General features: G+C 51.3%; 1 protein-coding gene across 3 annotated transcripts; it reads right to left on the bottom strand.

Moving 5' to 3' along the window:
* Nucleotides 1-3,759: 3,759 nt before the first annotated feature.
* MCHR1 (melanin concentrating hormone receptor 1) lies at nt 3,760-8,629 on the bottom strand. 3 transcript variants are annotated; one of them, XM_069872613.1, is made up of 2 exons: nt 8,405-8,629; nt 3,760-5,181 (listed from the first exon to the last, which is right to left on the bottom strand). In XM_069872613.1, the coding sequence occupies exons 1-2, from the start codon at nt 8,457-8,459 to the stop codon at nt 4,133-4,135; spliced, it is 1,104 nt and encodes a 367-aa protein (XP_069728714.1). In that variant the 5' UTR covers nt 8,460-8,629; the 3' UTR covers nt 3,760-4,132. The 3 variants fall into 3 exon arrangements, with proteins under 3 accessions (XP_069728714.1, XP_069728716.1, XP_069728715.1); XM_069872615.1 differs by lacking the exon at nt 8,405-8,629 and adding an exon at nt 7,868-8,061; XM_069872614.1 differs by lacking the exon at nt 8,405-8,629 and adding an exon at nt 7,709-7,833.
* Nucleotides 8,630-11,448: the final 2,819 nt, after the last annotated feature.

Here is an 11,448-nt window from a genome sequence, read left to right as displayed (position 1 = left end):
CTGATAACCTCATCCACCACTTCTGTCACCACACTTGTCCCTCTCAAGTGCTCTGTGCTAAAATGTACATAAAAATGTTGGTGTTTGGCTTTCTGTGGTCAAGCTCCATCGGAGAAAAGATAGGGCTGCATCCCCAAGCCTGCACTGGGATGCAGGTGTGAGAGGGATGCTCCTGGATGAGGCAGGAGGCTTCTTGCTAGGGCAGCTTCAGGAGGGCTCCACTTTCTCCTCCGAGGTGTCTGGTGGAGTAGGACACGGCAGCCCTGTGTGACCAAGCTGCTGTGCTTCCAGCAGTGTGTGTAGGAAGAAAGTCATAGGAGCCCCTTCAGACTTAGCAAAGGCAATTTAAGAATAACCAAACACCAGAATAATTAAAATTATGTCCCTGACTCTTAGCCTGCCTCCCCTGTGAGTAGAAGCTGTCAGGGGATGGAGCAGCACAGGTTGGAGGGAGGGCTGACTCATCTGTTAACTTAGTTTTAAGTGGTATCATCTCTCGTGCCCTTCAGTGACCAGGGTCTACATCTCCTAGTGAAGGTTTTCCCTTCCAATGGTGCAGCAAGTTCCCTGCTCAAATGCTGCTCTGTAAATGCAGCTTCAAAATGCATCTCCTGATACTTGAAGGTACGGAAGGGCTCCGGTCTGCTGGAGGAGCCCTCCAGAGGGAGATGGGGCTGTAGAAGAAACCCACTTTATTTCTCTGCTCTTGGTGAGATTTTCCTGTATGCTGTTCCCTCCTCAGCCCCGCAGCAGGGATGGAGCAAGTGGAAAGAGCGGGTGTGAGGGTTTAGCTGTGTTGCTTTGCTAATGGAAGGTGAGCGAAAAAGGGCATTGCTGTGTGGTCCCTGCATCCAGCAGGAGGACTAATGTGCAGTGAGTGGGCTGGGAACATATCTGTACCTGCCGTGTGGCTCCTCTCCTATCGTCGTTGAATGAAATATGTCCAATTAGCAACTCAGGAGGATTTATGAAACAGGATTAGTCAGGTTCTGGCTGTGTCCCAGGGGCCAGTGAGTCACTTCACCTTTCCCTCCTACCTACCCAGCAGCCACCAGCATCATGCTCGCTCCCCATCCCAGCCGCCACTTGCTCCTGGGCAGGTTTAGCTGTGCAGAGACTTCAGATGGAGAAGGGTGTCTGGGGAAGGATGCCACCAGCCTGCTGCCCAGCAGGGTTTACGGGACCTCAGCTCCAGCCTGTCTTTCAGGGTGGCTTGGCAGAGCTGTGACTGTGGGGAAGGCAGGAGATAATTTCACTGCCCAGTGTGGACGTGGGGATGTGCACAGTGGAAAAGAGAGAGCTGCAAAGGGTGAGCTGGGGGCTGACTCCTGCAGCAGCCAGCCAAGAGGGCTCTGTCCTGGCTGTGAAAGCAGTACCTGGACCATCTGCCTTTTGTGGAAGCTTATCAAGAGCAGAGCTGAGACATGTGGCTTTAGTTGCACCTTTAAGGACAAGGAGGGGAAGAGAAGCAGGTGGAGAGTGAGCCCGTCTTCCTGCTGTCTGACAAGGCAGCTCACACACACGGGGAAAAGGGATGGCAAAAGGAGAGATTTGTCTCACCCAGTGTGGCAGGCTGATCTGAGCAACTAGATGGAATAGCTTCTTTCCGTCACCCTCTGTTTTGGGGGTGGCTTTTTCGCTGCTTATTTAGCTGGATTCTCCAAGCAAGAGAGACAAGGGGCTGTGCAGGGAAGCAGTTCTCTCTCTGCCCTTCTCGCTGTGCCAAGGTGCATTTGCCACCACTTATGGTGTATACGGAAAGAGGGGACCCCACAGCCGGCATTCAGACAGCTGGACAAGGAAACCTCATGGGGACAGGCAGGAGGAACATGACAAAATGGAAAGCATGAGCTTTTGCAAGGTGGTGGGAAGGGGTGGGTGCCTTTGATGGGACACCAGCTAAATGGGAAGCCTTGTCCCTAGTACTGGGACCAGGTGTCTAGAATGGCTTTGCTCCTCATGTAAATGAGACCTAAAAGGATTTCAGCCTGGGAAGGTACCTGTGTGCTGTGCCTTGACTTCAGTCTGATGAGATCTGGAAAAGGTCTAGTCCACAAAGCCCTTTCCAGTGTTGCCCCAGCTGGTGTTGACCTCCCTTCTTGGGTTGCCTGCTGTGCCCTCGCGGGTTGTAGCACATGGCTTGGCCGTGCTGGGTCAGACTGATTCACTTCAGATGGAAATAGGCGAGTTCAACCATAAACACCTTTACTGTAAGCAAGACAGTATCTTCAACTGCTGCTCTTTGAGAGGCTGACAATTCAGTCTGTTTTCACTTTCCTCATTGCTAGTATTAAAGGAGGAAAAACACCCACCCAACCATTGCCACCTCCTTCCACAGAGAAGAGTGCCAGTCCTCCCCTTAATGTCCTTACTGGGGACAGGGAACACAATAGCTTCCCTTGTCCTGAGAGCAAATCTGGCTTGGCACGGCACACCTCATCCCCGACCTTCGCTCCTCAGCCGTGACCAAAGAGCAAAGCAGCTCCTTGAAAACCAGCAGGTGAAAATTCCTGGCAGTTAAAATGGGACAAAGTTTTTAAAGTCATAAAGCTGGGAAGGCCCGTATGTGTCTGCCTGGCTCTGTTACCCAGGGAAGGAGGGGTGAGGAAACGCCAAGAGACAGCACGGCTGCAGAGCGGGCACGCTGCGGCAGCGGGTGCAGGCTGACAGAGCGCAGAGAGACCCTGCTGTGAGCCTTGTTCTGAGACCCAACGAGCACCTGATGGTGTGGGGAGTGCTGGTGTCACTCGCCAGCCTGGGGTGAGTGACTGGCTGTGTGTGGACCCAAGCGCTGGCTGTGCGTAAAGAGCTGCCAGCGCGGGGAGAGCATCGGGTACCCGTGTGGGGGGTGTGTGGCTTGGGAAGTCCCGTGCAGGTGATGCAGGGCTGCTGCGTAGCTGTGAAAGGGTGAATTTCTGTTCTGGGTACATCGTGGGTGGCTGGCGGGATGGAACTAGAAGTGTGATAACAAATGCTTTTGTGCTGTTTGATGTTTTTAATGCTTCTTTAAATTAAATTAATCTACAGTAACCAGTTCCTTCATGTCTGACAAAGCGTTGAACAATGCCTGTGCGCTTCCCCAGGAGCCCTGTGCAGACTATCGGTCTAATCCCCCGCGTTCAGCTGATTTGTTCTGTCTTTCCTCTGGTCTTTGTCATGAGCAAAATTATTTCCTAATCTCTGACTGTTAAAGCCACCTATACAAAACACAGACATTTAATTTTGCCTCTTAACTTTGTGAAGCATTTGTTATTTTGAGGAAACTGCGTGAGTAACTGCTTCCTCTGAGCTGCCTTTTCACAGCTCCTCGCTCTGCCGTTCTGCACGTTGTGTTTTCAGTCTCCCGGATGGCCACGCAGACAGCGAGGCACAAGAGCAGTGTGAGGAACAGGTGGAAATGGGCTCATTAGCATTAAAAGCCACAAAGCTGGTGTTAGCAGCAGTCCCTGGAAGCAGCAGAATTATGTGACTGATTTTCTTGACATACATAGAATTAGCATCAATATTAGCCAGTTCTTGAAAATAGCTTGGTTGCCAAACGTTGCAGCCCAGGGAAGGCGGACGGGCTGGACCAAAAGGCCAAGTGGCAGACCTAGGTGAGACTTCTGGCCCCAAGATCTCTCTGCTGTTTGCTTCTAGGGCATGAGCAGAGCCATCAAAGCTTGCAAGTCAGATTCCTTACCAAAAATAAATATATGATATTGTGTCAAAGGCTCAAGTTCTGAATGAAGGAGCTCTGTATTGGGATGCTGCTTAGGAGTCCTGGTCAGGCCAAGAGGTGGGGAATCACTGGGCAGTGTTGGTGATAGAGGTTTTACTCTCCAGGGTGAACATTCCCCCTTGAAACGTTCTTTCTGTCTTTTCTCTCTTTTTCACTCATCCTCTTTGGGGGCCTGGTGTCTTGTGTGATGGATTTCCTCCTGTGCAAGAGTGGAAAGGAGCAGCAGTCTGCAGCATTTCACAGGCCAAGGGCAGCCAAGGAGCAGAGCCCTGCAGTGAAAAAGGAAAGCACCTGGACTCTTGGAGGTGGAAGCTTGCAGTTCATGTGCTTCACCAAGAATTGCCTGAAGCTGCTGCTTCTCCTCTGACTTATGGATCTGAAGGCTTTTTGCTGTGGTCACTTTGGAGTGCCCTAGTGAACAGCCACAGTCACAGGCAGCGAACGCGGGGAAAAGTCCTCCAGAAACTGAGTCTGCTGGGTGGATTCTGGTGCCAGCTTTAGACACACGCTGGCCTCTGTCATGCTGTTGTTGTTGACAGAGCTGCCGTTGTGACATGGCTCTTTTGCAGGGCAGATGGCCACTAAGAACTGGCGTTTGAAGGTCTCGCTGAGGACAATGTAGAGGAAGGGGTTGAGGCAACTGTTGGCATAGCCCAAGCTAATGGCAAAGTTGTAGGCATAGAAGAAGGCCATGGACGGTGTGTCGATGCCAAGGTGAACCAGCTGGAGGATGTAGAAGGGAGCCCAACAGATAAAAAAGGCAGAACAGATGGCAACTGCCATACGGGTGACTTTCTTGGTACGTACCCGGAGGCTCCTTTGGGGCAGTGGGACCACGGTGGTGGCCATGTGCTGAAGGATCTTAAAATAGACCACGCAGATCACAATCAATGGCACAGCGAATGCTAGCATGAACTGATAGAGAGTAAACCAGTAGATATCTGTCTCTGGGTTGGGAAGCAAGAGAGCACAGCGGACAGTCCCATCCTCCAGAGGCATTAGACCTGCATACATCCACACGGGAATGATGGTCAGGAAGGAGAGGAGCCACACCAAGCAGATAACTAGAGCAGCAACACATGGGGTCCGGACGTAGGTAGATTTTAAAGGGTAGACTGTTGCCAGGTAGCGGTCCAGTGTCATCACTGTAAGGATGTTGGTGCTGGTGATCTGACTGTTGGTGTCCAGGGCGGTGATGATGGTGCACAGGGGAGCTCCAAAGTACCATGAGCCATTGCCTAGGAGCTGGTGGATGAGGAAGGGCATGCCCAATAGGAAGAGGAGGTCCACAATGGAGAGGTTGAAGATGAAAATGTCAGGAACAGTCTGTTTGCACCTCAGCTTTTTCTTCTTGACGATAGTGTAGATGACAATGAGGTTCCCCACAATGCCCAGGAAACAGATGATGCTGAAGAGACTGGGCATGATCACGTTGGTGTATGGTGCTGGCTTCTCTGATACTGCCAAAACAAACCAAAGTCATAAGTGCAACCCAGAGGCAACCTCTTTACGGCTCTGTGTGCTTGCCCTGCCCTGCAGCTGCATCCCCCTCAAAGATGTAGTTTGGAATGATGTTTTAGACCCTCTACCATATTTGGAGAGGCTTAGCTGGAGCTTTGATGCACCCTCTACACCACCTGAATCTGGCCAGGTGTGGATATCTTTCCTGACTTCACCTGATGTATTTCTGCCCTGACCTGAACCTCTGCAGTTCTTTTTTGGGGGGGACTAACACCAGGGTGATGTGCCTCTGCCCTTGGCCGTGTCTGACAGGGAGTGCTGAGTACCCAGCCATCTGGAGGGGAGCAGGCAAGGCAGCTTGTGCTTTCCACTGCGGAGAAGTGAGTGTCCATGTGGGTGCCGAAATCTGGGTACAGTCAATGCTCAAGCTGTGGTGTCAGATAGCTTCAGCTCCTCTGTTGGGTGGTTTCTCTATCACACAGTATGAGACGGAGTTCATTGACCATTCGGGCAGAAAACTGAAGCTTATCTGAACTGTGAGATCTGAGACGGTACCCTGGCTGTGTCCCAGCTCTTTCCCATCTTCCTTCCCTGCCCCTCTCTCTAGTTTCCTTTCTAGAAAGAAACCAAGCTGTGTGTCAGAGGGGAATTTGAGAGCGTGTTTAGAGTGGCCTTCAGCAGGGCGTGCCCTAGTTCTACAAGGAGAAAAACTTGGATTGAAGCTGCTGTCTCCTAGTGGAGAGCCTGAAAACGCTTGGTTTATCAATGCTGGTGCTTGAATGTTGCTGTGTGGGGTGGAGCCCCAAACATAATCAGCTCATATTTGCCTTGTCCCTAACCTGGGTTTAAAATCACATTTTGAAGCCATAAGCCCTCAGTGCCAACCTACAGGGATTTTTGCTCGGGGGCCCAGGAGGTGGTGTCCAAGGTACCATGTGCGACGTGTGACAAAATCTGAAATAGCCTTTCTCAGCTGAGGCAAATCTCACTTCATCTCATTACTCCTCTCCTATGGGACCTGGTGGTTTTTTTCAGGAGGAAGGTTTTGTGTGGTTGGTTTGTGTGGCTGTCCCAAAGGTACCCATGACAGCCCCTAAGCCTGGGCTGCATGTCTCTTTCTTTGAATCGCGGCTGATTCAATGTGGTGTTAATTGAAAATGCTTCCAGTCACTGCTCTGTGCCACCTCCTTAGCAGCCTACACCTGCAGAAGTGGGGAGGTCTCCAACAGGACCTAGGGAACTCTGTAAATTGAGATTAAGTGAAACAACAGATACTCATAAGGTGTTGTCTCTGCCAAAGCTGTGTCTGCTGAAGTGGTATTTGACTTTGACCTCTGGGATTCTGGAGTATGAACTTCTCCAGATTTCCTTTGGTGTGACAGAGAAGCTTGGCTTGGCAAGATACCCAGGGCTACACCACTAGCCTGGACTGTGCCTGGAAAAGCACGTGCTGTGTCAGCTGGCTGTGATATTTCACTGCTGTGAGGAGTAGGACATGATGAGCTGCCACTGCCTCAGCTCTTCACCTAGGATGCAGGTAACTTAGGCATAAGTAAGGCCCGAGTCAGAATCCAGTAGAGCGGTTCCTGCAGCATTTTATCGGAAAGCCTCTGTGGAGGAGAGAAAGCAGCCAGTGAGGCACAGGAGAACAGGCAGGGGTCTGAAGGTGAGAGCCAGGCTTAGTTGATAAGACAAGAAAGCCTGGTTCAGGCCATTTGTAGGGATTTAAATGGTCCCAGGTTCCTCCTGGTGCTCATTAATGCAAGGAAATGCCCCATGTCTCATGACTTTTGTAGAAAACGTACAGCCATCAGCACGTAATTGAGACCTGGCACTTATTCATGAGCATCCAGCCCGAACATCCAAGCAGATCTCACAGCTCCTCTGTGCCTGAAGAACATTCTGCCACTAGAAATTGGAAGATAACAACTGTGGTCCTGCGGTTCTGCACGTAGCTGTTGAGTTCTGCTCTCCTCTCTTTTAGCCTCAACGTTTGTTATGAATGTGGTGGGAATGGATTGTATGAGTGAAATGTAAAAGCCACTTGTTTAGCTGGAAGCTGGGACAAAATGTCCTTTTCCTGAAGTGTAATCAATACACAGTGCTCATGGTGATCCTGTAATATTTGGAATGAGCTCAGCTGGCCTTAAAGCAAAACATCTGCAAGCCCAAAGGCTTTGTGTGAAAGGTAGTGTGTGTGCTCCTGTGGCATCTTCCCTGCTGCTGGTGTTTGTACAAGCAGTGCTGTTAGCTGGAAGCTGCTGTGAAGCTGCAGTTCAGGCATGTCTTACAGGCTGGAGTCAGAAGTGCATGACTAGCAAATACTCAGTTATCACTTTTCTAAAGCCTTTTTCATAGTGAAATATTTTTGAATCTGAATTTTCAGTGCAGCTCCTGTGCAAATCGAAGCGTATTTGCTTACTGACACAGCTACTTCGGGCATTGATTTGTCTTTCTCTGGTGCCCCGTTACTCTTTTCTAAAGTCACAAAGGGGACGGTGCTATGTGAACTGAAGGAGGACTCACCTCAGTTTTCTTTGTCTCTAAGGTGATTGTTCTCAGCTGCGCCCAGAGTCAAAAGAAGCTACCTCTTTACTGCATTTCAGAAGGAAGCACCTAAGGCACACTTTGAGTTTATAAAAGATGTGGTGGTGGGGAGGGAATCAGAGATCATGCATAAAGCACCTTCTGTTGAAGAGTTTCACCATCGAGAGCTGACCTGCCCGACCCTAAACTATTGATTTGGGAGCAGTGGTAGCAGGGAGACTGACGGGGATCTCGACTTCCCCCTCCAGCGATGTCCCTTGGTCTCTGTACCCGCTTCCCTCCCTCTCCAGCTGGGCTGGTTGTCTCTTCTCTGCAGCCAAGACCGAGGGGCTGCTGGAGTCACGCAGCCCCAAGACCCCCGGTCCCTCTGAGCCCCTGGAGCCGGAGGTGCTCTCTGGGCTTCATTTCCGTGCTGTGGGGTGAGCCGGGAGGGAGGGCGGCTGGGACCTGGGGAGTCCTGGCAGGGGGGAAGCCGTGTTACCCCCGGCCCCGGGGCGGTGACCCCTGTTACCCCCCCCGCTTTGCTGTCCCCTCCCTGTCCCTGGGGGGGGGCTGAGCCCCGTGAGCCCCTCTCCACCCCCCCAACAGCCCCCCCCGGGGAGCTGTCCACCCGCGGGTGCTGAAGGCGCCGCCGGGGGGTCTGAGCCCCGCGCTGCCGCCGCCGCCGCCGCTCACCGGAGCCGTTCCGAGCCGCCGCCGAGAAGTTGCGGGAGGAGTTGGCGAGGGCCATGGCAGCCGGGGAAGGGCACGGAGGAGGCTGTGGTCCCCTTTCCCGGCCCCCGGCGAGCGGGGGCTGCGGCTCCGCTCGCTGTCTCCGCTCAGAGCATCCCCCGCTCCCCGCCCGGTGTCTCCGCTCGGAGCTTCCGCGGCTCGAGCGGCGACTGGCCGGGAGCTCTCTGGCTGTCGTCAGCGCGAGAGGAGTAGCGGGTTCTGGCTCTTAAATAGCTCCGGTCTCCCGCATTCGGCGTCCGCCTCGCCGACACGTGCGCTCGCGGCCCCTGAGTCACGGAGGCGCCGCGGGGCTCCCCCCGCCCCGCCCGCACCCTCTGACCCCTCCAGCTCTAACCCGAGCCACTGCGCTTGGAATTAATTCTCTGCCCTACCGCTTCTTGCCGGGGCTCTTTCCCAGCTCCAGAAATTAGCTGTATCGCTAGCTCAGATTTTATTTGTGTTGGGGTTTTTTTAGCCTTAAAAATGTTAGGCAAGAACCCTCTTGGGTTTTGAGAAGCTGCCTTGCTCTTTTTTGATGCCTTGCCAGAGCAGTAGCCTGCTCTTTTCCCTGGCTTTGAGCCGATAATTTTGTTGTGTTTCCTGCCTGCTGTTTGTATGAGTTGGGCTCCTCGATTATGGTTTGATAAATTACGTGTTACTAGAGTGAAAGATCACTCTGTACCTCTGAGCATTTCCTGCACTGAAAAAGCACGATATCATGTCAGGATCCTGCAGCAACAGGCAGCTTATTCTCTGTGGAGGGGACTGGGTTTGCTTTATGAAAACTGCATTTGTCTGCCTGCAAATCTCCCTTTCCCCTGTCTCTCTGTAGCTGCAAAGGCTGACATAGACTCTAAGGGCCACTTTTTGGAGCCTCATAAGTCTGTATCAATCACAACCAGCAGTGATTGGTTCCGTTAAATGTGAAGCACAGCACTGGCTGTGAGCTGGGTCTGGCAGCAGTGTTTTAAGTGGGAGCCTTGCGCTACCGAAGCCGAAGGAGTTCATCATCATTATTAGGTTGTCCTCTAGTGGACCAGCAGCAGACAGAAATCTGGAGCACCTTACCCGGGCACCGTAGCTGTTAGGAGCCAGAGCCAGGCTGGGGCCAATTTGCCTGCTGTGCTGCGAGGGTTTTGCTGAGTCTCGGCACTTGCCTTAGTCAGTGATTTGCCCAGGAGGGTTTTCCCTGGCAGTATCTATGGTAAATAAGATGGTTCTGAACCTGCATAACTTGTGAAAAAGCAAACTCCCTCAATCACTTAATATTTTCTTAAAAGACCCTCTTTTACTCACAGCTTGGGCAAATCTTAGTGCTGATCTGTATGCCTGTATGGGGTGACCACTGGGGAACAAGCCATGGTTTGTGTTCTGGGATGACGGACCTAAGGCAGGAGAGCTGTTGTGAGCAGGGCTCTGCGGTGAGTCCCTTTGCGTAGTTGTGCTTAATCCAGTATTGAAGTACAGAGTATGAGTGTTTGCATGGGAAACTGGTGGGTAGTTGCTATTCCCAACGCTTTCTCTGTGTAGATGAGCTCCTACTCACTCTCCCTGGAGAGGAATGAGCGATCTTACAGGTTTTGAAGAAAGAACCTGACATTTAAATGTAGCAGTTTCCAAAGCACAGCATTATTTTTAATTTGCGATCTGAAATAATTGCTGTTTGCTTAGAAACCGCCTCGTGTTTAAGGAAGCTGTAATTTCTCCTTCTCAGCTGTAGGGGCACGGTAAACCATAAATCACAGCTGCTCCATCCCTGATGTACGCGTGTCGTAGCTGTGATGACAAACACGTGCTGAGCTCTTGAGATTGGCTTCGGCAGCCTGGCTCTCACTGGTTTAATACTGGGCTTCTGTATTCAGACTTTAGTGGGGTTTGGTTCTGCCCCCAAGAGGGACTGGTTTCTGTAAAACCAGCTCCCTGAGGTTGAAAGGGTAGAGAGAAGGAAAGGAATATTAACTACAGCAACTGGTGGTGTGCCTGGCTGTGCACAGAGCTCCCTGTCGCCAGGAGGAGCAGGCACAGTAATCGGCTCATGCTCTCACTGAGCACTTGAAGACAGCGGCTCTCTGAAGGACTAGTTCTGTGAGTGCTCATCCACTGGAAACGGCAGCGGGGCTGAGCTCTCAAAGGACCTTGGGATGTAGCCGAGGAGTTGTACCAATCACTCCATGCAATTACAAGGAAGGTTGAGGCACTAACCCCTTGAAAAGACATCTTAAAAGAGAAAGATAGTGATTAATATTTAAGCAAGGAACTGCCATCTCAACAGCCTAATGATGTAGATAAAGATGTGGAAATAGAGTTCAGCCCTTGAACATAAAAGAAAAAAAATTACTTCTTTGTAATGGTCCTTAGACCATCCTGTCTGCACCACCACTGTTACAAAGAAAGATAGTCATCTTCCAGGGCTGCTGCTAGGCAAATTCTGTGACTAGGGAACACATCTGGCTGCTCTAACAGTGGTTTAACCCTGAGAGGCTCCTGCATTTCAGTAATGAGTTATATTTCCTGCATCTGTCCCAGCTGGAGATCCTGCCTTACTCAACACAAGTAGAACCACAGTGTCCCATGGGGCAGAACGCAGCGCTGGCTTCTGTTACCGCGCTACTGGAACTGTTTCCCCAGCTTGTTTCACCAAATCATTTCTCATTAAGTGGAGACTTTCTCATTTGCTAAATATTTATTTAGCACCTAGCTAAGGCTCTGATTTGCAGTCTGGAGAGAGGAGCCTTCACCAGAAGCCAAGTTGCGAATCCTCCACTCTTAACTCACTGCTCTTCTTAGTCACAACTACAGAGCGGGCTTCTGCAGTTTTATTGCTTAGCTCTTTGTCTGTGTTTATATTGATCAATCAGCCTAATGAAGGTGAAGTTTCGCCCCTGCGGTGGCCTTAAGGGTAGGGATGATTTCATTCAGCATGTGTTAGACGTGGTGCATCAACTCCCTGTACTGGCTGAGAACTGAAATATTGTTGTCTTTGTCTGGTAGCTGCACATTGGTCTCAC

Source organism: Phaenicophaeus curvirostris, chromosome 19 (genome assembly GCF_032191515.1).
Source record: "Phaenicophaeus curvirostris isolate KB17595 chromosome 19, BPBGC_Pcur_1.0, whole genome shotgun sequence".
Lineage (NCBI taxonomy): Eukaryota > Metazoa > Chordata > Aves > Cuculiformes > Cuculidae > Phaenicophaeus > Phaenicophaeus curvirostris.
This window is presented reverse-complemented; position numbering and strand designations above follow the sequence as displayed.

What these genes read in the sequence shown, in the direction of transcription:
- MCHR1 (XM_069872613.1), bottom strand. Translation starts at nt 8,459, where the DNA reads ATGGCCCTCGCCAACTCCTCCCGCAACTTCTCGGCGGCGGCTCGGAAC. An exon ending in GGCGGCTCGGAACGGCTCCG is followed by an intron (nt 5,182 to 8,404) that starts GTGAGCGGCGGC and finishes TTGTTTTGGCAG; the next exon opens with TATCAGAGAAGCCAGCACCA.